General features: G+C 41.7%; 2 protein-coding genes across 3 annotated transcripts in view; both read left to right on the top strand.

The window, feature by feature from the left end:
* The window catches only part of LOC123771896 (opioid-binding protein/cell adhesion molecule), a 365,209-nt gene that overhangs the window by 118,668 nt on the left and 220,280 nt on the right, over nt 1-26,261 (top strand). The window lies entirely within an intron of this gene.
* LOC123751087 (adventurous-gliding motility protein Z-like) lies at nt 8,195-9,079 on the top strand. Its single transcript, XM_045733188.1, has one exon. The coding sequence runs from the start codon at nt 8,195-8,197 to the stop codon at nt 9,077-9,079; it is 885 nt and encodes a 294-aa protein (XP_045589144.1).

Raw genomic sequence — 26,261 nt, 5'->3', positions numbered from 1 at the left:
AACAAGAGAGTAAATGAATATACTGATAATGGAGTTCGAAAAATGCCGAAGAAAGTAATCTGAAACAATGAATAAAGATTAATGGAGCCTAGGTAGTGAGGGTGCTGAGAGAAATAAATTACACATGAGGAAAATTATAGGAGCCAGCCCAAGATTGTGCTGAAATAAATAGATTACAGCTTTACAGCTAAGTAAGATTAAAGAAGCCAGCTAAAGATGCTGCTTAGTGAAATATAGTACAGCTTTAGACTATTAAAAGTGAAGGTTCAGGATGGTGCTGAGTGAAATAAAGAACAGCTGAGTAAGATTTCAAGAGTCAGCTCAAGAAGGTGTTGAGTAAATTTTACCAGTTAAAAAGACTTAGATTGATATGCGAGATATAGATACTATTCTTTAAAGTAGAGACTTTCGTATTGTGTATATTTAGAAATGATTCAAGTCTCATGTCAGTTCGCAGCAGAGAAGAGAAGATTAGAGAACAAAAATAAAGATTTTAGCATAAGATATCCAAACTCTCTTCTCCTTTTGCCTAAGATATTGCCAATAGCCATAACCATATACGTAACATATATTTAAATTAAACTAGAATTGGACCAAAATAATATCAATATATAATAAAGATTTTAGTAACAATGACGAAAACTATAGTAAAAATAGTGATATAAATTATAGTATTGGACCACGAATTTACCGACAGTGAAAAGGCTTCGAAATTGAACAAAAAACAAATAATTTAATAAAATGTTGAAGAAAAGTAAATGATTTAGGCAACTGAGCAAACGTTGGGAACTTGACGGCCAAGACGTGGCTGTGTGTGTGTGTGTGTGTGTGTGTGTGTGTGTGTGTGTGTGTGTGTGTGTGTGTGTGTGTGTGTGTGTGTGTGTGTGTGTGTGTGTGTGTGTGTGGGTGGTTTTTATTTTGTGCTTTATTTTATGTGAGTGTTTTTGATGGTCCGGAGAATGTTTTTGTGAAGCAGTGAGCGTTAAGAAACCGCTGCGTTGGGCGCCAGACAGCTCTGTTTACCCCTCAGTTGAAGTGAGCCGGGTAGGACACTAACTAGCTCGCCCCGACGTGACGCGACTCCTAGGTGCGACGCGGAAGACAGCGGTAGTACCACTAACAACAGAAGGAACAGGTACAACAGATGACTCTGAAGCAAGAAGACCACGAAGAACCGCAAAATATACTGTAGCAGATAGTAGCTGGAATAGGAGTAAAGGAAGAAACAGGGACAAAAGGAGTAGGAATAGGAGCTGAAACAGTAGAAATAGCAACTGGCTAAAGCGGACGTGGCTAGTATTGTTAGTGTTGAGAGCATGACCTATCACAGCCTTCATACTATTTCCTCCCACTTTCTTCTCTCTCTCTCTCTCTCTCTCTCTCTCTCTCTCTCTCTCTCTCTCTCTCTCTCTCTCTCTCTCTCTCTCTCTCTCTCTCTCTCTCTCTCTCTCTCTCCCTCTCTCTCTCTCTCTCTCTCTCTCTCTCTCTCTCTCTCTCTCTCTCTCTCTCTCTCTCTCTCTCTCTCTCTCTCTCTCTCTCTCTCTCTCTCTCTCTCTCAACCCAGAATGGAGATGGTATTCATAAGACTAATAAGTGAATCTAGAAATAAACTAATCTACTCAGGAGCCACCTATATACCAGAGCCTTCATACGTTCAATTGACTTTGATTCCACGCACACATGCGTGTTGAGCAAACATGTTGCAAATGCGAGTTAGTTTTGTAATTAATGATTGCTTATGATGTTCATGAGAAAGTCCCAGCCCGTATGAAACTGTTCAAGGCTGAGGGCCTTGAGTTGTGACTGCCACCATATCACTATCATGGAAGTTGAAAATCTTGAGCATAACCGTAAGGCCACTATAATCTCTCCTGTGAGGTAGCCACTCTTTGAGTTTATTTCTAGATCCGCTATTCATATTTCAAGGAATTGTTGATTCTGAACTGTATTATTAACTTTACCTAGTACAGATAACATTAACGAGGAAGGTAAATATGTGACTTCAAATAGTTACTTTAAAACCAGAATTAACCCCTCCACAACTCCCACACTCTACTGAAAAACAAAAATCTATAACGAATTATAATTTTCATCACCAAATTTTCACTCCGGCAAAATGCTTTTAGATCAGCCGGAAAAAATGGCCCGGGCTTTTAAAACACTACCGAAATGCGGGTTTAAATATCATAAAACCAATGTGGATTGCTGATGCAGAATTAGCGAACGCATTTCCTCGAAAAAAAAATATATCACCCCGATTTAACTGTTGTAAAAATCATTGATGATCCATAATTCCTCTGACAACCAGATAGTGGGCCGCTGATGTGCCACTTGACTAGCTCTATGGGGTAATGTTTCCAATTTGTCAGTCTGTGATAACTCAGGAATGAGCAGTAAGATGCTAAATCGATTATCAGAGCTGAAAATAACATATTATTGATGACTAGCTCAGTACCTATGTGTTCAAATGTCTTTGGCACGTGCCTCCTTGTCACTCTCCATTAATCAAGAATAAAAATATAATATGTCGTGTACGTTTCATTTGGTCACGGAATTCAGTTGATTTGTAATCAAAACAATTATTTATGAAAATGTTGACTGAATTCTGAAGGTCAAAAGTGGTCCTTTAACTTTATTCTAACCAAGAATTAAGCTGATTTACCTTTAACCTAAGCTCACCTGATCTTGGTTCATATGACCTTGGTTCAACTCTCTTTGATGAAGAGTTTTGTTATCGATCTTGTACATAAGCCAGCATGCAATTGTTCTCCTTATCTTTCTGAACTACCAAAACATGTATACAATATTTACAACAGTCCTATTAGTAAAATTAATAAAGTAGATAAAAAAAATTGTTCAGAAATTAATTATACATGGTTGTATGAGTGTTTCGTTCAATGATTAACCAGAAATCAACATTACTCTCTCTCTTGCTCTGTAAGTTTGTGTGTACTCACCTAATTGCATGCGGAGTTTGAGCTTCATTTCTTCGGTTCGGCCTCTCAACTCTTTATCACCTGATGTACAGGTTCCCAAGTCTATTGGGCTCTATCATATCTCCATTTGAAACTGAGTATGAAGTCTGCCTCCACCACAGGTGTGTGTGTGTATATGTGTATGTGTGTGTGTGTGTATGTGTGTGTGTGTGTGTGTGTGTGTGTGTGTGTGTGTGTGTGTGTGTGTGTGTGTGTGTGTGTGTGTGTGTGTGTGTGTGTGTGTGTGTGTGTGTGTGAGGATGTAAGGCCTCCACGATAAAAATTACTTGACTTTGATTACCGAAATAGGATTTAGCCCGACGTCATTAGGCCCTGCAGATGCCCTGTTCGAATTTCAATCATTTTAACCCCCCCCCCCCCCCCACCCACCCCCCCCACCCTCCAACCTCCCACCTGGCCGCCCATCTGTTCTGCTGTAAAGTTTAATGCACATTGAATTTATGTGTATTTTTGCTCTGTTTTGTCATGTGCAATGATATTTCTGAATCAACATATTTAAGCGAACTGAAGGAAGTTATTTTTTTAACCTTGAAGAAGTCAAATTATTACTCGGGAAAAAGTCAAGTTAGAATTGCTAATTATATATGTCAAAAAAATTATTATTCTAAGGATGAAAATAATAATTAGTGTGAAATTCATATTATACATTGGTAAGCAAAACCTGTGCTTTGGTTGAAATCAAACTATTGCTCATTTTTAATGATGAATTCATGATAATAATTTAAAAAGAAACTTATTAATACAGATGAAGGTAATATACAACTATAATGTAAGTGGGATATGAATGTAAACAAACTATTCCTTGCTCTTCTCCTACTTTAGTGAACACAAACTTTATATCACTAAAAATGTAACCATTTGAACAATTATATTAACAAAGTCTGATTAAATGACTGAGTAAATGTAACTCCAGCTCTCTCATCCGTTTCTGGAGGATTAAATTTATTGTACCTCGTCATTATAAAATAATTATCAATTATCTTTAAAAATTGTTCTGAAGAAATAATTGTTGGCATCGTTTACGTATTATTGAAAAGAGGGTAGTATAGTAGGAAGAGAAATTAGAAAGGCAGGAGAGGGAAAGATTGGGAAAGAGCGGATGAGAAAAGAGAGAGAAAGAGAGAGAGAGAGAGAAGAGAGAGAGAGAGAGAGAGAGAGAGAGAGAGAGAGAGAGAGAGAGAGAGAGAGAGAGAGAGAGAGAGAGAGAGAGAGAGAGAGAGAGAGAGAGAGAGAGAGGGAGAAAGGGAGAGGTGAGAGAGAGACCCAGACACATAAGTATAACCCCCCATCCGGTTCGTTATATAAAATGAGGCATTTCTCGTAGAATATATAACAAAATAAGAGTATTTAAATACGGCTTTATCAAAGAAAAGAACGAACGAGGTCTGTGAACGAAAGAAAACATATATATTATCGTAGTCATTTTTTTGGAGATATTAAACCCTTGAGCATACAGTGTGCATGTTCGCCTTACCCCACTAGTTCACGCAGGTTTGGGTAAATCAATAACGCAAATAGATTCAGCAACAGGTGAAGCATTATTGTCTGCAGAAACACCGTTATCATTGGCAATAACCAATTATTTCAAGTTCGATTCCTATGTATTATGCTGGATACGAGGAAAATATATTCATCCTCCTATTTTCATCTCAGTGAGGGTGAATCTAATATTAAGGCTTGAAGCTAATGTGAGAATGTCAAGTAATGTGCGTTAATAGAATGTAAACAGTCTGAGAGGAGTTAACTAGGTTATTCACTAATATTTTCATCACCTCCTTTCCCTAGTTAAGCGTTTGGGTTATGTGAACGATATCCTAATGGTTTTCTTCCCTTATTTCATCCATCCAATCATATATCACTCTACTACTCCCTCTACTTCTACTTCTGCATGTCTCACTCTCTCTCTCTCTCTCTCTCTCTCTCTCTCTCTCTCTCTCTCTCTCTCTCTCTCTCTCTCTCTCTCTCTCTCTCTCTCTCTCTCTTTCACCAGTATAAGTACAGAAGGTGATAGTTTCTGACTGGAACAGGATGCGCCAAGTGGTTTATATCAGGTCCCCAATTAGTGCTAGGTGAACTGAGGCGAACATTTGAAGATTTGCGAGCAGTCAATTACCAGCCGGGGCTCGAACCCCGGCCCAATAACTCACTCTCTCTTCATCTCCCTCACTATTGACCCGAAATAACGTCTCGTAAAAGACTCACTTAGCGAGTATACAATTACTCATAAAGTTGAACGTTACAGAGATATTTTGACTGTGAAGCGAGTGAGACAGGTTAGTGAAGGCGGAAGCTCAGAGCGAACTACAGTACAATGAAGGTACATAAAAAAAAACTCCAGATTCCAGCATTAATATGATAGAGATCAATGCAAATTTGGGATTACCGTAGGTTGAGTCCAGTAGTGATGGAGGGAGTAGAAAGAAAATTAGGAAAGATACATGATAACAAGGATGTGAAGGAAAAGGGTGAAGAAACAGTACTTGGAGAAACCCTGGATGTCAGATGATCGTCCAAAAAGTCTTCAAAACCTTTTATAGGATCACGACAGCTGTCTCGTCTGTTTTGATACGTGAACCTCGATTCTTTTCTGGCATGTGAGACTCGTGAGAAAACTCCTGTCTTTTTTCTCCGTCTGAACGGGTCTCTGATACGTTACAGGGTATATCAGCATGCTGTCCATGTCTCTCACTTTTTCTTTCTTACTCTCAAACACACACACTTGCACTGAAGGCTCTTGTAATGTAATCTCTTGTAATCGTGTAAACTGGAAAATAATCAGGAGCAGAGATAACATGAAGACTACATAATTGGGTTATAGAATTTCTGAACACAATTATGTTCCAACTTTTAATGAGTGATCTACTCTGAAACATGCATTTCCTCATCAGATCACATCTATTGAAAGAAATATAGAAAAAGTTCAAAGTTAGCCTCAGTTATGAATTCGGAAGAGACATGAGGTTGAGACATGAGGAAAAGTTGTGTGAAATTGACATTACAACTATGGAGAGATGAAGAGAAAGAGACACGATTGCGATATGAATACTCTTAGAGGAAATGACTGAGAACAAATAAATATGAAATGTTTGTAACTAAACATAAAAAAAGACCGAAGGGACATGGGGGCAAGCTTAGGATGTTGATGAATCATGGAAGTGTTAAGATTCGCCTCATAACAGCGTGTGAGTAATGAATTAGTTTAATGAAAAGCATTTAGTTGAATCAGGGCTGGAAGGGTGAGCTAATGCTCTACTTGCAAGCACAACACAGTGAGAACTACGACCTTTGTAAAGCATGTTGCCCTAGGCATGGGCAGCAGGGAAATCAAACTAAAATGTGCCCAAAGATATGTAGCGAGACTTGGCTCAAACCAACAGGAGCTAAGATCTGAAGACAGACCAAGGAGCTGGGCAGCCTAAGACTACATGGCACAACCAACGAGGTTAAGCCTTTTTGAGTCTGATAAGAAACTTAAATACCACTTTAAAACTATCTCGTCCTTAGTGTTTTTTAAGCCAGTTTTGCTGATAAATGTGTTTTAAAAGTGAAAGGTTCAAATGTGGTCTTTAAATCATTTTTACCATGCAAGACGATTACACAAAATACTTGACATTTAACTTTCAAATCCTTCCTGAATAAGAAGGACTTTTGACCACCTAAGGTAAGGAAATCAAGTCCAATATATTTTTCATATCTTTGTTAATCAGTAATATATTCCTCCTTGGGGCTCAGGCCACAAAGCCACTATTATCGAACAAGCTGCACTAACGACCAGCCATAACTTTTCTTGACAACAACGACCTCCTGCAGGTATGCTGGAAGTTGCTTGTTCAAAGTTGGGTAAATAAAGTACGTGATATAATAAAGGGAAATCGATCATATCGTCAGCATTTGACAGTAAACAGTTAGAGAGAGAGAGAGAGAGAGAGAGAGAGAGAGAGAGAGAGAGAGAGAGAGAGAGAGAGAGAGAGAGAGAGAGAGAGAGAGAGAGAGAGAGAGAGAGAGAGAGAGAGAGACAGACAGACAGACAGAGAACACACATACAGTATGTCTTCCAACATCATGTACATAAAAAGCCTTTGTTCTCAGTAGTCAATATCCGACATTGCTAACAACCAGTAACCTTTGTTTGCCCGCCTACCAGCCTACTAGATAATGAATCATTCATTAAGCCAGCCAGCCCATCAGCTAGCCAGCCAGTCAATCAGCCAGCCAGCCAGCCAATCAGCCAGCCAGCCAGCCAGCCAGCCAGCCAGCCAGCCAGCCCACTCCACCTTCACCCGCATCACTTGTGCTCCTCTTCTGGAGCTAACAACCCGAGATTATACCGGAAGTGCCTCTAACATAATAAAATATAAAGCAAAAACGCAAAAATACAATTGCCAGGTCCAGTTGAAGTTTAAGAGATACGTTGGCGATGTTATCTAAATAACTAATGTATTTCACTTGGGCACAGAAACTGAGGACAAAAACGTTTAGGGCACAAAAGCTGAGGCCAACTTTTGTTCTCTCTCTTAATTTTCCTGATAACTCTTATCGTCGAATTTCTTTACATGTTTATCAGGTCATAAATAAATCAAAATTATAGGAAAGGCTTTAGGATAGATGCTCTTTTTATCAGTCCCTGACACGTCGAAATGACTAAGTAAAAGTCAACAATAATTTAGAGACATGTTGACCTAAAACCGATGCCACGCAATGGACAAGTTTCCGGCCGATGTTGGTGAAAAGAAAGGTTCACATTTTCTCTTGTACTATTCAACTTAAAGACAGACGCTCCTAAAAAGCTGAAAAATCTGGGTTTAGAAGGACCCGGCTTCCTGTGGGCCCCTGAAGGGATGAAGCTCTACTCTAAGTCGAGGAAATCCCATAATGTGACGGACGATGTATCGTTGAAGGGGAGAGCGAGCGTACGAAGTCGTGGAAGAGAAAGAATTAGAGGATAAGGAAAGGTGTTGATTAAAGCGACGATAAGACAACTGTGAATGGAGGTAGAATTTTCTCTAAATTTGAAGGGAGGAAAATATCAGCGAAATATCCTATCATGTAAATAGATAGATTGAAAGATAGAACGGAAGAGAGAGAGAGAGAGAGAGAGAGAGGAAGATAGATAAGTAGAAAGAGAGAGAGACAGAGAGATTTTAAAAATGAGATTACTGGATTTGAGAACGTGGGAAACGGGATATTGGAATTCTGAGATGGCCAAAGACGCTACTTTCGGACACTCAGGCGCTACTCAAGCAGACGCAGACGCTACTCTAGCAGACACAGACGCTACTCTAGCAGACACAGGCGCTACTCTAGCAGACGCAGACGCTACTCTAGCAGACACAGACGCTACTCTAGCACACACAGACGCTACTCTAGCAGACACAGACGGTACTCTAACAGACACAGACGCTACTCTAGCAGACACAGACGCTACTCTAGCAGACACAGACGCTACTCTAGCAGACGCAGACGCTACTCTAGCAGACACAGACGCTACTCTAGCAGACACAGACGCTACTCTAGCAGACACTGACGCTACTCTAGCAGACACAGACGCTACTCTAGCACACACAGACGCTACTCTAGCACACACAGACGCTACTCTAGCAGACACAGATGCTACTCTAGCAGACGCAGACGCTACTCTAGCAGACGCAGACGCTACTCTAGCAGACACAGACGCTACTCTAGCAGACGCAGACGCTACTCTAGCAGACGCAGACGCTACTCTAGCAGACGCAGACGCTACTCTAGCAGACACAGACGCTACTCTAGCAGACACAGACGCTACTCTGGCAGACACAGACGCTACTCTAGCAGACACAGACGCTACTCTAGCAGACACAGACGCTACTCTGGCAGACACAGACGCTACTCTAGCAGACACAGACGCTACTCTAGCAGACACAGACGCTACTCTAGCAGACACAGACGCTACTCTGGCAGACACAGACGCTACTCTAGCAGACACAGACGCTACTCTAGCAGACACAGACGCTACTCTGGCAGACACAGACGCTACTCTAGCAGACACAGACGCTACTCTAGCAGACACAGACGCTACTCTAGCAGACACAGACATTATCACTTAAATTCAGGGGATTCAGGTTTATTCCTATTTTCATCCTCTCCTGTTCCATTCGTTTGTCTCCTATTCATATTTCCATATTTCTATGTTTTCCACCTCTTCCTCTCCTTCCTACTCTTTCTCCTCTTCTTTCTCTTCCTTCTTTTCCTTCCTTACCTGCCTCTGATCCGCAACCTGCTCCTCCTCTTGAGCTTAGGTCTGTCCTCCTTCGCCTCTTCTTTCTCATTCTTCAACTCTCATTCATTCTCCTCATCATCTCTTTCCTATCTCATCTCCATTCGTTCCCCTCTCTTCTTTTCCTTCCCTCCTCCTTCCTTCTCCTTCTAAAGTTCCCGTTTATCTTCTTTTCCTCTTCTGTACCTCCTCCTCCTCCTCCTCCTCTTCCTTCTCCTGTTCCACTCCCTTTCCTTCACTGGTCTCAAGACACGTAAGACGCCACCACTCCACAGGACAGTCTCAAGATTGCCTGGAGCGCGCGTGCCCTGGTATTTGAACAAGGTCTTTTGATGTGAGACGACCCAGCTGGGGCGAGGAGGAAGGGGGACGTTACACGTTAAATAAGACACAAATGAGACATAAATAGCGTGGGAAAAGCAGAATGTGTGTGTGGTGATGTAAATATGTGTGTGTGTGTGTGTGTGTGTGTGTGTGTGTGTGTGTGTGTGTGTGTGTGTGTGTGTGTGTGTGTGTGTGTGTGTGTGTGTGTGTGTCAGAGGGAAGGCTTGAAGCAAATTTTTACATTATCTGGAAAATGTGTGCTGAAGTACTTGCATTTTGGGTATAAGTTTATAACTGGTATGGGTTTTGGCTTGAGCATATATCTTATTCTGGCATTCCTAGATGCCTTGGACGCCACTGCTAATACTAATTTTTATATTATTATTATTATTATTTTCTACCACAGACGTGGCCACATATTTACAATACTTAGCAGAATATATATAAAGTTTCTTCTGTCTTCAATTGTGCTAGTTTTTGAAGGTTATAAATGTTTCTTATTTAGTCAAAATCGATTATCTCAACATATTTGTAAAGTCTATTTTTAAAGACTTACATCGAATATTTACTTGTTTCTCTCGATGGAAGTTGTTAATATATTTTCCCTGATATATATATATATATATATATATATATATATATATATATATATATATATATATATATATATATATATATATATATATATATATATATATCAAGAAGTTATTTTGTTCCAGGTGCTCTTTATCTATCAAATGTGAGTGCCAATATACTCTGTAACCCAAGAAGGAAATTTGTTTCAACACTGCAACTCTGTAAGGCAACTTGTTCCTGCACTCTGTAGAAGGCAGCCTGTTCCCTGAGCTACATTCACCCACTCGGGAGAGTCTTGGGGAGATCCCCCTTGTTACTCGTGCCCACTCGGAGAAATCTTGTCAGATCCCCTAGTTGCACTCAGCCACTCGGGAGAGACTCTATGGTCCCCCTTCACCCCCCCCCCCCCCGCCCAACCCCCCCCCCCTTTTGTAACGTTCAGGAGTTGTACCGATTAATGCAATTCGCTTTTTTCCATCGGTAATCCCGTCTCGGATCCTGGATTCCATTTTTACCAATACCAATTTTCCTTCCCAATATCAATTACTTTGCAAAATAGCTTTTTATGAAGGCATTTCATGAAAAGCTTATTGAAAACCTTGGTATAGTACACATGAGAGGATTTTTGTGTAACCGTTATTGAATATATAATTAAAGAATGTTAATATATTTGCCAAACAGAATATTTTAAAGCGAAATCTATAGCATGTTTTTTTTCATACTTTCTAATTAAATATAATATTTAATGAAATCATTTGAGATGCTTTTAATGTTGAAATAAATTTATATTTTCAGCTGTTGTTCAATTAGATTTTTCTTCTTATATAAGAGGTAATACCTTCGCCAAATAATTGAGTTAATAGTGTCAAGATAAGGATGCAACGCGTCCTCTTAAGGCTTCCCAACATCAATAAACTGTCGTTCTAAAATACCGTATCCTAACCTACCAGAAGACAAACAACAGAAAACGGGACATTTGGTCAATTTCGTAAGCCGCTACCATTTTCTAGTACGGCTATTTTAGGCTTTAGGTAGAGTATACGTCAAAATGCGACGCTCTATTAGGAGGACCTGTTAGAGGATGAGTCGATGAAGGATAACAGCTTTTAGCTTGTAAATTCCAATGGGCATATCACCATTCCTAATGAACCATAGAAACAGTTTAAAAACTAAAAACAAAACGCATATGAAGAGGAAGAGTGAATGAGAAGAAAAAAAAGGCAAATGATAAAGAGGGGCAAGGAAACACACAGTGACACACATATAGATATGAATGCACATATTACAAGGCAACGATGAACCAGCGAGACTCGACCAAGTATTCACTCTAAACTACTCCGACATAAGAGGAAATCGGTTTCGAAGCCCCTGTGGGAATGAGTGATCACAGTGTACTGATGTTTGAGTACCTGGTCGAAGTAGGGTTAAGGTACTCAAGGTAAGGTCCAGAACACAAAAAGCCAGCATTCCGGAAGGAAAACTATGAAGAGATAAGAAAATTTCTAACAGATGTGGCTTGGGAAACAGAGTTCAGAGGAAAGACGGCCCAAGACATGATGGACTCACGCGGAAGGAGGCAGCAGACACGTTCGTCCTGGTCCGAAAGGAAACAAAATAAATGGAGACAAGAAACATGGTTTAATGGGAGAGGTAAGATATCAAAGCAACTAAGTAAAAGGACATGGAGAAACTATAGAAATAACAGGACAATAGAGAGCAAGAGAAAGATACCAGAGCGCCAGGAATGAGTACGTCAGGGTGAGAGGAGAGACAAAGAGACAATATAAAATTGACATAGCAAGCAAGGCAAAGACTCAACCTAAATTGCTGCACAGCCACATCAGGAGAAAACCAACAGTGAAGGACAAGATAACGTATCACCATGTATGTTGAAAATTAATGCACCGGCCCTCATAATATAGTGGATAGAGAGAGAGAGAGAGAGAGAGAGAGAGAGAGAGAGAGAGAGAGAGAGAGAGAGAGAGAGAGTAAGAACATCAGCGAATGAATAAGTTATCATTACAATCCATTGCTATGAGTTATAGATAGTTTGTTACCCTGAGAAAAGAGTAACAGATACAAAGGTAAATATTTTCAAGAAAGTTTAGTTAATAACATACACTCAGACAACCCAAAGTAAACTCTCATATTTTCAGCTTTGTCAGACTATTTCTGGATAATAAGGCACTAGCAAGGAGCCCAATTCTGCCATACACAGAGACCGGTATCATTAATCTTGGAGCTGAACAGCGTGAAGTAAGAGGATAACCAAAATATCACATGCATAGATGATAACAAAAATATGGTAGACTGGACCACAACTTAAAGTATAGTCAAGGAACGTGGCAGGAAGAGAAAACTATGATATTTTAGATGGAAAAATACGAAAAAGCGTGAATTTAATGAATTTAGTGAATTTAAAAAAGTATGAATTTAATCAAAATAACTCAAAAGAAAGTTGGAAATCACGTGCTTAGTGTTCTCAATTATTTGGAATGAAATAGGAAAGGAAGTGGTGAAAACAGATTATACATATAAACTAAAATGCTGTTTATATACATATATATATATATATATATATATATATATATATATATTAGATCTCTGCGTGATGAGGGACTTTTTCACCAGTCGACTACAGGTTAGGAGGCTGATCTCAACAGTTAAGGTTCAACGTCTGCTAGTAAAGTTAGACGAGCACACCCAAGGCGTATATATAAGCAATCCATACTGGACAATACCCTTGTACCTAAACGAGAAAATGTCCGGCCTTCGCCATGGGGTCCGTTGGGGACAAGAAAAACACCAGGAGACAAGCCCAGGTTAGATCGATGCAACAAGATACAGTGGCAGGGGTGACACCAGCTCGCATACTCTCTCTCTCTCTCTCTCTCTCTCTCTCTCACTCTCTCTCTCTCTCTCTCACTCTCTCACTCTCTCACTCTCTCTCTCGCTCTCTCTCTCTCTCTCTCTCTCTCTCTCTCTCTAAGCAACCATTAAGTATAAATCTTGGGTATATTTAACCAATATTCATTCAGAAACATATGATCTTATTTCTTATAAATAAACCTTCTGTAGCTTGGACTAAGAGCTACCCTCACATGTAAATTATCCATAGCTTTTGATAATATACGCAACAAAAGATTACTTAATAATCACAAGGCCCTGGATATTGGGAATAGCATACCAGCCAGGATTGGACGCAAGATTTACGAAATAGCTAGTGGAATTTAAAGAAAAGTGGTCGAGTTGGATGAGTGTAACTAGTAGAGTGCCCCCTGGAATGGGCATCCGGCCACATTATATACATAATCTATGTTAGGGGGACCTAGGAGATTGGGGCCAGGGGGACAATGGGGGAGATGGGGTGGAATTAGGAAAGTGGGTGGAGAGACAGACTTTCCTGGGCACTACTAGGTACCCCCCTAGTGTGTAATAATATATATATATATATATATATGTGTGTGTGTGTGTTAGTGGGGTAAATTTCCACCCCCTCTTCTTTTCTCCTTTGTCTGCGTCCTCTCCTCTTCCCTCTCCTCTACCCCATTTTTACCCTTCTCCTCCTCTCTGCCTCTTCCCTCCCGCCTCTACCAACTCTCCCCCTCCACCCTCGAACAGATATACATTTCTATTTATATACATATAGAAGAGCTTCCCGGCTGTACCCGGGTCTCTTTCCCTCTCTTTGCACCCAATACTCCTCTTCCCATTTTCCCCTCATCACCACCTTGACCCCTTCGTTTCCATTCCATTGGTCCCTCCGCTTCGTCCCCCCTTCTCATTCTCCTCTTTCATTCTACCCCTCTCACTTCTTACTCTCCCCTCTCACTCTACGTTACTCAAGTATATTCTCACATTCACTCCCCCGTTTACTACCTGAATACTCCCGGTATACTCCCCGTATACTCCCAATATACTCTCCGTAGACGACCCCATATTCTCTGGGAGTATGTGATCCCATCACTAGCGGACGTGTACAAAACGACTGCTGAGTTATTGGACGCAGTTTAATCGTAATGAACAGCCACGACGCATGAGAAGCGTGTTTATGTGGTCTCATCTAGTTGTGGTTGTGGGGTGGAGGGGGGCTGAGCTCTGGCTCTTTGGTCCCGCCTCTCAACTATCAATCTACTGTTGTATAGATTCCTGAGCCTATTGGGCTCTATTATATCTACACATGAAACTGTGTATGGAGTCAGCCTCCACCACATCACTTTAATACATTCCATTTGTCAACCACTCTGACATTAAAAAAAGTTATTTTTAATATCTCTGTGGCTCATTTGGGCACTCAGTTTCCACCTGTGTCCCCTAGTGCGTGTTTTCCTTGTGTTAAATAGCCTGTCTTTATCAACCCTATCAATTCATTTGAGAATCTTGAATGTGGTGGTCATGTCTTCCCTAACTCTTCTGTCTTCCAGCAACGTGAAGTTTAATTCCAGTAGCTCTCCTCGTAGCTCATTCCTCCCAGCTCAGGAACTAGTGGCAAACCTTTGAACCTTTTCCAGTTTAGTCTTATCCATGACTAAACTATGGACTCCATGCTGGGGCTGCATACTCCAGGATTGGCCTGACATATATGGTATACAAAGTTCTGAATGATTCCTTACACAAGTTTCTAAATGCCGTTCTTATGTTGGCCAGCCTGGCATATGCCGCTGATGTTATCCTCTTGATATGGGCTGCAGGGGACAGGTTTGGCGTAATATCAACCCCCAAGTCTTTTTCTCTCACTGTCTCTTGAAGAATTTCATCTCCCAAATGATAACTAGTATCTGGCCTCCAGCTCCCTACACCTGTCTTCATTACATTACATTTGCTTGGCTTAAACTCTAACAACCTTTTGTTCTACCATTCCTTCAGTTTGTCTATGTGTGTTCCTCCATTCCTTCAGTCTATGTGTGTGTGTGCGTGTGTGTTTGTGTGTGTGTGTGTGTGTGTGTGTGTGTGTGTGTGTGTGTGTGTGTGTGTGTGTGTGTGTGTGTGTGTGTGTGTGTGTGTGTGTGTGTACTCACCTATTTGTGCTTGCGGGGGTTGAGCTTTGGCTCTTTGGTGTGTGTGTGTGTGTGTGTGTGTGTGTGTGTGTGTGTGTGTGTGTGTGTGTGTGTGTGTGTGTGTGTGTGTGTGTGTGTGTGTGTATGTCTGTGTGTGTGTGTAAATGAGATGTCCCCTGGCTTGTGATGTCGTCCCTTGATGCTATCTGTCGTCCCTGTCTGTGTGTCGTCCGCTGGCCCTTATTGTCGCCCCTGTTGCTTCCATAACTTGCTGTAGCGTGCAACCTATGAAGACTTTCATGGGGCCCAAACGTTGTGGTTTCCAGTGCAGCGAGGGTGCCACGTTCTTAAAATGTTGAGCAATTTTTCAGTCACACCTATTTTGTGAATGTAGGGAGGAGGCAGGGATGACTGTTGAATGAGTGAGAGATAGAGAGTGTGTGTGAGTGCATGTAAGAGTGAGGGTGTGTGTGAGAGGGAGCGAGAACACAATCCACAGAGATAATAGCAACACAATATGACAGAAAAAAAATTTGGCGAGGATATTCTGTCTGAGTCTTCCTAGAAAAAAGATGTTTTCATTCAGGACACACTGAGCCGTCGCGTCCCGCTCAATGTCCTCTTTTCCTCATTTGTGTTCCATGAGGATTGTGTGGGGGTGCGTGCGTGTGCTCACCTAGTTGGTCTCCCCTTATACTCACCTAGTTGAGTACAAGGGGAGAACCTGTGAACAAGGGGAGAACTTGGACGGTTGAGCGTTGGCTCTTTGGTCCCGCCTCTCAACCGTCTTGTGCTTCCTGGGGTGGAGCTCCATTTATTGTAGTTTGCTTATCAACCATTAACCACCTGGAGATTTGGTGGTGGGACATATACCTATCAATGCTATCTGTCAGCGGCTACGGTAACATGAGGTCTTCATGACTCGGCCTATTAGCCTTGTTATAACTGTTACGTAATAATTTAGTCTGGCGTTCTATTTATTTGTCGAATTTGACCCTAAATATTGTAGATGGAGGTGGCTTCCAAAGCATCTTCTTTCTGTATTGACCACCATTACGAGGGTTTCCTTACATTTCTTCGATTCGTTTGTTTCCACATTCTGCGGAAGTCCTCTCATTGTGGTTCATCATGGTGGGTGTGGTTGTGGTGGTGGAGATGACGATGGTGGTAATGTTGATGATAATGGTGGTTGTTGTGCTAGTGAGGGGTCGTGGTGGTGGTAATGTTGATGATAATGGTGGTTGTTGTGCTAGTGAGGGGTCGTGGTGGTGGTAATGTTGTTGATGGTGGTGGTTGTGGTAGAGGTTTGGCACACAGGAGTCAAGAGCTCGCAGCTGCTGACTTTAAGATGGAAGGAATGCTAATTAAATCTGATCGGCTTTATAGTGAACGGCCGTTCTGATAAGCCACAAAATGGTCTCTTTTAATCCTCGAGCTGATTACATTTGGCGCTGAACGATACCTTTATTGCGAAAAAACTTGGTCATATGTGTCCTTAAGTTTGCACTAATGGGCAAGTTTTTTTTACCAATTGTTAGTATTATACATTCTAAGACTGCAGTTTGCTTTATTGTAAGTTAATTTTGATAATTTATAGCAACTATTGTAGTCTTCGATGGCCACAAACTTCAATGCAGTAATTTACATTACCTACTCTTTGACTCATTGTCAAATATCATTTTTTTAACACCTAACTGATCTTAGCTCCACTATAGTGAGGTTCAATGGGGTTCTAAACCTCCCACACCTACACTAACTGCCACCCTCCTCTACACTAACAACCTCCCCCCCCCCCATACACTAACAACCCTTCGACCATTAAGTTATTAACCTTTACAACGTCAATAAATCCCTTAACTTTCCAACACCGGACCAATCCCTTCCCAAAACAACCACATCCCCATTCAGCCCCATTCCCAAACAACCACAGCCCCTTACAACCCCATCCCTCATTCAACTTCCATCTACCACAAACCCTTTCCCTTTCCATATCTCTGGCTTCCCCAACTCTAACAACTATAATGAATTCCTCATCATAAACAAAGGAATTCTGCACCGTGTTCCACAGGCCCTTCAAGTTAACTGAGAGTGCGACCCCCTGCTCCTCTGAGCATGGTCCCTCCAAGACCCTGCCTGAGATTAGAACGAAGACCACTTGCCTTTGTGAGCGAGGTCCTTACCTACCTCTTGATGTATTGATGTCTTTGAAACTCTCTACACAATAGGTGTTTCTGCTTCAGATTATTGTCTGTCCTCTTGAGGCAAGCAGGTGAAGAGAGAGAGAGAGAGAGAGAGAGAGAGAGAGAGAGAGAGAGAGAGAGAGAGAGAGAGAGAGAGAGAGAGAGAGAGAGAGAGAGAGAGAGAGTGTGACAGTTAATCACACTAGCTCTCACTCTCACTATTACTTTCATTATTTCTCTCTCTTTCACTATACAAACAATCCGGTAAGATTAAAGCCACATTCTCGGAGTTGTCTGGCATTAGTATCTCATACAACTTGGTTGGCTTGCGTGAGTGGGAATATAATAGAGCGCACCACACGCCAGGCAGGCAAAGCCAGGTTCTCAGAGGACCTGAGCTGATTGTAAGGTGTGTGCCTGGCAGGGCAACGACCGGCTTGACACTCACGGTAATGAATGGTGGCACCGGAATACGCTCGAGTCAATAGTGTGTGTGTGATAGATGGTGCCAGTTGTGATGACACTGTGCCTTCAACCCCTCGTTCTCTTGCTATGTTGGCTTCAACCTTTCGTTCTCTTATTATGTTCTCAACCTCTCGTTGAAGTATTTGTAAGTTCTGTATCAAGCTCGAGCGTTCTTGAAAGTTTATGTTGGTCGTTAAAACGTTCATCTAGAAGGTGGTTGAGAACTTTTCAGTGGCAAATGGACAGGTATGGTCTAAGACCTGAGAAATGTTTGTACGTCTCAGCTTCATCGCTTTTAAATGAACCAAATTCAACCCCAACCATACTATATGTAGCATAACTGAACCCAACCTAAACCCAACCTTATCTAACCAAACCTAGCCTTAAGAAATCTAGCCTGACCGAAACTAAATAAATCAAACCCCACCTTACCGAACCTAACCCAACTTTTTCTATCCTAACAAAACCTTACCCTACAAAACTCAATCTTATTATACCTACCCCAACCGTATCTATGCCAATAAAACCTTACCTAATTGAACCCTAATTGACCGAACCTAACCTAACATGAAAATTGATAATTTTGTCTTCAATATACGTGTTATTGCAGACGAGGAGTCACAATAACGTGTCTGAAATGTGTTCATCACACCACACACACTAGAAAGTGAAGGGACGACGACGTTTCTACGTGCTATTCATAACGTGATGATACAAGTGCGCTGCAATGCTGGCCCGGTTTAGCTATCAGGTTCTATTGCATGTGACTGACGTAGCAACCTTGCACGTACCTCAGATGTTGCATGTCAAGAAGCCGTCCTCGAGAACACACTGCTAGTTCAATTTAAATAATTATCATAATTGCTTCTTTTATTGGAATATTTATAGCGACTCTATGGTAAGCTGATGTGTGGTGTTCCTAAATGTAACTGTTTCATATGAACGTCTCACAAATAAAGTACTAATTATGAAATTGGTGTTTTCTTTCATTTGAAATAATTTCTGGATGTTCTGCACTATGATATTAAATACTCCTATAGATTTTTTGGTAATATTTTTGAGACACGTATATTTCTGAGAAGTTCTGGACGCTGTAAGTTGCACAGTCAAGTGTGTTATTAAGCTTTTATGTTGTCCAAGTCACCCCTGGAGACAAGTGAATTATATTCTAGTTTCAAGATTTATGGCTGGAAAGCATAATAATTGAAGAGACGTTTTCTGCCTGCAGCAAAAGAAGTACATTCAAGTTGTTTGTAGCCATTTCTATTGGTGAAAATTAAAAAAAAATATGTATATATAATGGTAAATAATACAATCCCTTCCACTTCCCCTACCCAGCCAGTTGGGCTGGACGGTAGAGTGACGGTCTTGCTTCATGCAGGTCGGCGTTCAATCCCCCCGACCGTCCAAGTGGTTGGGCACCATTCTTTTTCCCCGTCCCTCCCATCCCAAATCCTTATTCTGACCCCTTCCAAGGGTTTTGTGGAGGTGGGGTCCCTCGATTGTTTCAAGCATGGGTTGGACATGTATATGAGTGGGATTGGGTGGTTATAAATAGGAGCTGCCTCGTATGGGCCAACAGGCCTTCTGCAGTTGCCTTTGTTCTTATGTTCTTATGTTCTTATGTTCTTATATAGTCGTAATGGCTTGGCGCTCTCTCCTGATAGATCCCTTTCCTTTCACCTCGCCTCCCCCTGCACACTCCACGTTTCCTCCCTCGGAGCCTCCACCTCTCTCCCACAACTTCTCTATTTAATGTTTTTTCTATAGACTGTGTATCGATCAATCTGCGTCTCAGTCTTCATAAATTTCTAACAGTCTGCTTTTTTTTGGCATGTGTCTAATCTCTGTCTTCGTCTTTCTGTCTCTGTCGGTTAATGTCTATCTCTGACTCTCCCTCTGTGCTTCTCTGTTCTGTCTCTCTCAGAAGAAGAAGAAGAAGAAGAATTAACAAAAAATAACCAGTGGTTAACTATCATTCAATTTCTCCTAATGGTTTTAAGTAATGCAGTAAAATGTAATCAATTATCCAGGTGAAACGAAATTAGAGAAGAGTCCCTCTCTTCCAACACATTTTCTGTCGACTTCTCCAGACTAACCAACCATGACTTGACTTAATGAAAGTGCCAATCCTCTTTGCTTAATTTGCCCGAGGACTATATATATATACACGCAACAGACGATCACGAAACACTGATTATAAATGTGCGGGAAACTACATTGAAAGGATCTATAATTTTCTCGGTTATGTTTCAAGTCTTCATCAGGAGCTAGATTGGACTGGAGGAGAGAGTGAGGGAGCAGCCACAGCTGTGAGGTCTCTAAACTATCTTTCCGAGGTTGGAGGCCAGATAAAAAAACTTCATCTAATTTTTCCAAGTAATTGCTGCTGGGTACGTGACAAACAATGACGGATCCGGATCGGTGTCAATTCGATCAGATTGAAAACAGAGTCAAGTGACACTGTGCCAACGTCATCCCCCGACAAACATTTTGCAAGACTGTACGAGTCGACTCTGAATTATCGTTATTATTATTATTATTATTATTATTATTATTATTATTATTATTTCGTAATATAAAACTATTAGCGCTCATCATGTCAGAATATAATAAAAATTTAATCATAATATTTACTTCTCTCTCTCTCTCTCTCTCTCTCTCTCTCTCTCTCTCTCTCTCTCTCTCTCTCTCTCTCTCTCTCTCTCTCTCTCTCTCTCTCTCTCTCTCTCTCTCTCTCTCTCTTTCCCTGCCCTATAAATTCCCTCTTCCTTACTCCCGGCACGACCCTCAACCCTCCCTCTCTCGTTCACTCTCACTCAAATCTCTCCCCTTTACCTCTACCCACGCCATCACCTTCCCCTTCCCTCCATCCCTCCCTCCCTCCCTACCCTAGGTATACCCTCTCTGCATTGCAGACACACTCTGCAATATTTTCAATATACACTGAGAGTGTTAGAGGCCCTTGTAAATCATCCCCACTACCTTATACGTTTCGTGTCGGGTCAGGTCAAATAATTCAGGCTTTAGCAATGCCATCTTTTCCTCTATTCCATCTCTTCCCTCTTTTCTCCTCATCTTTTCACCTCCCACTTTTCTTCCCCCTTTTTTTTTATGAGCGAGTTGGTGATCGTGGTAACTTTTCCATCATGTTTTAGCTGGTCACTTTTTATGACTGGGGAACCAAACATGATTCTGGTGTTATTTTTAAAATTACGATGAGTTTTTGTGTGTTCACTTTGTGCGTGTGTATCTTTTATTGTATTGATTAGGGGGGTGAGGAGGAGGGGGGGGGGGGAGGTGGGGGGATCTTATTTGATGGTCGTGTGTGTGAGCGTCTTAATGTCGTGTACGTCCTTGCGTGTGTATTCACCTAGTTGTATTCTCCTAGTTGTGTTTGCGGGGGTTGAGCTCTGCTCTTTCGGCCCGCCTCTCAACTGTCAATTAACTGTTTACTAACTACTGGGGTTTTTTCCCACACCACACACACACACACCCCTAGAAAGCAGCTCGTGACGGCTGACTAACTCCTAGGTACCTATTTACTGCTAGGTGAGCAGGTGCATATGAATGAAAGAAATTCTTCCCATTTGTTTCAGCCTCGGCCGGAAATCGAGCCCGGAACCTTAGGACTGCAACTCCCGAGCGCTATCCACTCAGCCGTGAGACCCCTGTGTGTGTGTGTGTGTGTGTGTGTGTGTGTACGTACCTAGCTGTGCTTGCGAGGGTTGAGCTCTGGCTCTTTAGTCCTTTGGTTAACTTTCGTGATTTACACACACACACACATATATATATATATATATATATATATATATATATATATATATATATATATATATATATATATATATATATATATATATATATAAAATTATCCGATAGTAATAAAAAAAAAAAGTTACTTGAGAACGCTGTAAATCCTTTCTGTCCTGGGTTTTTGCAACTATTGATCTCAACTAGTTATTTGCATGTTAATACGTCGTCTCAAACGAGCCCTCGTTGACAGGGGAGAAAAATACGAACCTGGACAATGGACAGGTAATTAAAAAAAACTCGGCTCTTTGTGTTCCCCCTGACAGGCACAAGTGAAGGCATGTACACACTCACACACGCACACAAACACACTCACACACGCACATAAACACACTCACACACGCACATAAACACACGCACACACGCACACTACTCAAGAGGAGATGAGGGCGAACGAAAGAGCTACAGTGACTTGGAGTCCTCGTAGACTCCGGATGGTAGCAGCATAATAAACTTAGAGAAGGATATCAGGTTAGATTAATACAAGAAAACAAAAACAAAAAATTGACAGAAATGTATTAATCACAAATGATACCACATATAATGCAATCATAGAGGAGATAAAACAAACTACAATATCTTCTTGAGGTTATCTTGAGATGATTTCGGGGCTGTAGTGTCCCCGCGGCCCGGTCCTCGACCAGGCCTCCACCCCCAGAAAGCAGCCCGTGACAGCTGACTAACTCCCAGGTACCTATTTACTGCTAGGTAACAGGGGCATTCAGGGTGAAAGAAACTTTGCCCATTTGTTTCTGCCTCGTGCGGGAATCGAACCCGCGCCACAGAATTACGAGTCCTGCGCGCTATTCACCAGGCTACGAGGCCCCACCCACCAGGCTACGAGGCCCCACCATGTGCAAAGTTATTGACAGTTGTGTAGACACCTGTATAACAAATATGTACAAAGTTACAGATAGGTGTGTTTTCAAAGAGATAACACAAAGAGAAGAGTGAGAGAGCTGCAGGAGATAAGATAAATAAGAGGAACAGGACGATGAACATTAGTGGGGATCTCGCTGTCACCTACCCGACTGCCACAACAGTCTAATTGCCACAACAGTCTGTCGCTTGCAGAAGCAAATACATATGGAACTAACCTAATGACGTCAGAAACAATAAATATTTTAGCCCTACATGTCAAGGAAGGCACAAATAAACAGGCTGATATCAACAGGACATAAGAAACAGACAAACATTAAAACGGTTACGGGCTCACCATAGCCCGTGCTACATGGAACTTTGTTCCAGGTAGCGAATCTTTAACAACAACAACAACATTAAAACGTCGTTCATTAACCTAAATCAGGACTCCAAGGCTCACTACACATATTTTGTTAGACCAATACTAATATAGAAGGCGGGCATATTCAGGGAAAGGAGATCCCGAAGTGTTGAAACACACACACACACACACACACACACACACATACACACACACACACATACACACACACACACACACACACACACACACACACACACACACACACACACACACACACACACACACACACACACACACACACACACACACACACATACACACACACACACATACACACACACTCCCGGATGTCAATACTAATAGTTTGAGCATTGGTGTTGCCAAATGGCCTAAGCTCGAGTATCGAGGACCGATTGGATGGGCTCATAACCCTGGTGCTTTTGTGCAAACTTCAGCACATAACCTGCATTCAAAACCGAATTCTTTGCATTTCTTCTCAAACCTTTAATACAGATGAACATTTCTTTGAATACCTCAAGTGACACGAACCTAGTGCGAACACAGGGCTCACAGGGCTTGCAAGATGCTGTTGCCAGCATCAACGCCAAACAGGGAAACCGAGATACTGTTGCCAGCATCAACGCCAAACAGAGAGAACGAGATACTGTTGCCAGCATCAACGCCAAACAGGGAAACCGAGATACTGTTGCCAGCATCAACGCCAAACAGAGAGAACGAGATACTGTTACCAGCATCAACGCCAAACAGGGAGAACGAGATACTGTTGCCAGCATCAACGCCAAACAGGGAGAACGAGATACTGTTGCCAGCATCAACGCCAAACAGGGAGAACGAGATACTGTTGCCAGCATCAACGCCAAACAGGGAGAACGAGATACTGTTGCCAGCATCAACGCCAAACAGAGAGAACGAGATACTGTTGCCAGCATCAACGCCAAACAGGGAGAACGAGATACTGTTGCCAGCATCAATGCTAAACAGGGAGAACGAGATACTGTTGTCAGGATCAGACGATTACAAGGAGAACGAGATATTGTTGTCAACATCAAAGCGTTACCGAGAGATGCTTGGCAATGGGCGCTTGTGTCACCATTTGCGTTAGCCGTTGTGGGTTCTTGTTTCAACAGTATTTCTGGTCCATATTACAATGGTGAGGCTCTGATGGCTGTTGTTCATGGGACGGGGTATTGCTGACCTTACAGAGGTCGTAAACCTGTCTGTCTTCACCTATTTCTTTCCTACGCCTTTGTTTTCTTTCACTCCTCTTGCTTCTCATTCTCCTCTTTCTTCTTCTCTTCCTCTACCTGCTTCACTTTCTTCCAGGAATCGCTTGTCGCCTTAAAATGTTTTCGTTTGAGGCGCTGGAGAGATGTGCATTATGCACAAGTTTCCTCATGTTTTAGCATTTTCCCTTGCTAAGCTGATTCATCCACTCTATCCTGCTACATCCACAGCGAAAGCAAGCTCTCTCTCTCCCTCTTTCACTTCCTCTCTCTCTCTCTCTCTCTCTCTCTCTCTCTCTCTCTCTCTCTCTCTCTCTCTCTCTCTCTCTCTCTCTCTCTCTCTCTCTCTCTCGCTCTCCCTCTCTTTCACTCCCTCTCTCTCTCTCTCTCTCGCTCTCTTTCACTCCCTCTCTCTCTAACTCTTTCATTTTCATTTTCTCAAGACTAGGGTTCATTATGAATGCCATTAATGCTCCTAATGAAAATCCAACCTCAAGATGTATTATCCGACATCAGCTCATCAGAGGCCTGACCCTAGAAACTCATTTATTTGATGAGCTTATTATTAGTTTCCATTTGGAGTAATCTCTAATGCAAATTTACAATTTTAATAACTGGCTTTAAGATTCTGTTCCATTAAGGACGACTCTTACGATCCGTTTCTGAAGGTAGTTCGTAATTAGCTAATTAATGAAGTCTGATATGCTTAGTACTAGAAGCTTTGCTAGTTGTCTAAAGTGCTATATTCTGTCAAAGGCACACGCAGTGTCCGTGGCGAGGACGAAAAGGCTTCTTAGCTGGGATTCATCCATTGGTTAAAGCCATTTAGTGGATAGAGTTAACAAACTATCATGCAGCCAAAGGATCTCTACTTAAACCGTAGTTGTTGACCCCCCACAGTAAACAGTATTGTTGCAGAAATGTTGCCAGAAATCGAAGGTAGTAACGCTGCACTGCGCTTGTCGCTAACTGGATAGCTCTTCTATCTTTTATGGAATAGAACTGCATCTATTATTATTCATTGAGCTGGGAAAAAAAAGTGTAGAAGTGAGAGGAGAATGCAGCAACTCTCCACAAATGCCTCAGTCTCGAGCTGAACTTTATCATCCTGTTTAATAACCACTGCAGATAACTTTTATACGGTGCTAGGATCACGTTATGGAGGCTCGTCGTTCTGGATCAGGGCTGTGCATCTTGGCAGGAAAATTGTCTGTCAGTAGTAATTCAGGATTTTCTTGATTCCTTGTTGACAGTTCCGTCTTGTATCCTTAGATCTTGAGTTCTCAGATCTTGAGTTCTCAGATCTTATGTCCTCAGATCTTGTCCTCAGATCAGAATGAGAATCTAAACAGCGGCTTCAGCTGCCCTCGGCATCGATAGCCAAATCATGGGTGGGTCAGAGATTGAAAAATGTACTTGTGGATAGATGTGTTGGGTTGGCTTATTAATATGTATATCTTGCGCAAAATAAGCTTTTGTGCTACAAAATGATTCCATTCAGTTCTTTCTCTCTCTCTCTCTCTCTCTCTCTCTCTCTCTCTCTCTCTCTCTCTCTCTCTCTCTCTCTCTCTCTCTCTCTCTCTCTCTCTCTCTCCCTTGTTTTCATTAATTTGCTAACTCAGGCAGTGAGGGCACTGTGCGGGCAGTGAGGGCACTCAGCAGTAACGGAAACTATTGGTCTAGTAATGCGAGCCGGCCATTACACTGCTCTGGGCTGGCGATAATGTACCGAATACCTGAAGCAGAACGGTATACAGACTGTGGGTAGTTCTGACCAAATAAGACTTTTCACCGCTGAATTTAATTCTAATAATTATTACAAATACTATTGCTTCAACTACTGCTTCTACTGGTGCTACTGCTGCTATTACTACTATTACTCCTTCAATTAGTCGCCTCAAGAAATAGTAATTCATTGACTAATTATCAAATTTGTATCAAACACGTGTTGTCCTCAGAGTTAACAGCGTCATATGTTTTTACGTGGATGCGCTCCTCGCGAAATATCTGAACTTTGCCCTTGGTAGATGAAGGATAGGAAATGGTGGATGAAGGATAGGAAGTGGTGGATGAAGTGGAAGTGGTGGATGAGCAGAAGAAGGTAGTAAGAAGTGACATCTCAAATACGCATCAACATAATCACATATATGAACTCTCTTCAGGAAAAGCATTGTAACAAATCTGATGA

The sequence above is a fragment of the Procambarus clarkii genome, chromosome 38 (genome assembly GCF_040958095.1).
Source record: "Procambarus clarkii isolate CNS0578487 chromosome 38, FALCON_Pclarkii_2.0, whole genome shotgun sequence".
Taxonomy (NCBI): Eukaryota; Metazoa; Arthropoda; class Malacostraca; order Decapoda; family Cambaridae; genus Procambarus; species Procambarus clarkii.
The sequence above is the reverse complement of the archived record's forward strand: the minus strand, read 5'-3'. Positions and strand labels throughout refer to the sequence as shown.

Coding starts and splice junctions, on each gene's coding strand:
- LOC123751087 (XM_045733188.1), top strand. CDS start 8,195: ATGGCCAAAGACGCTACTTTCGGACACTCAGGCGCTACTCAAGCAGAC.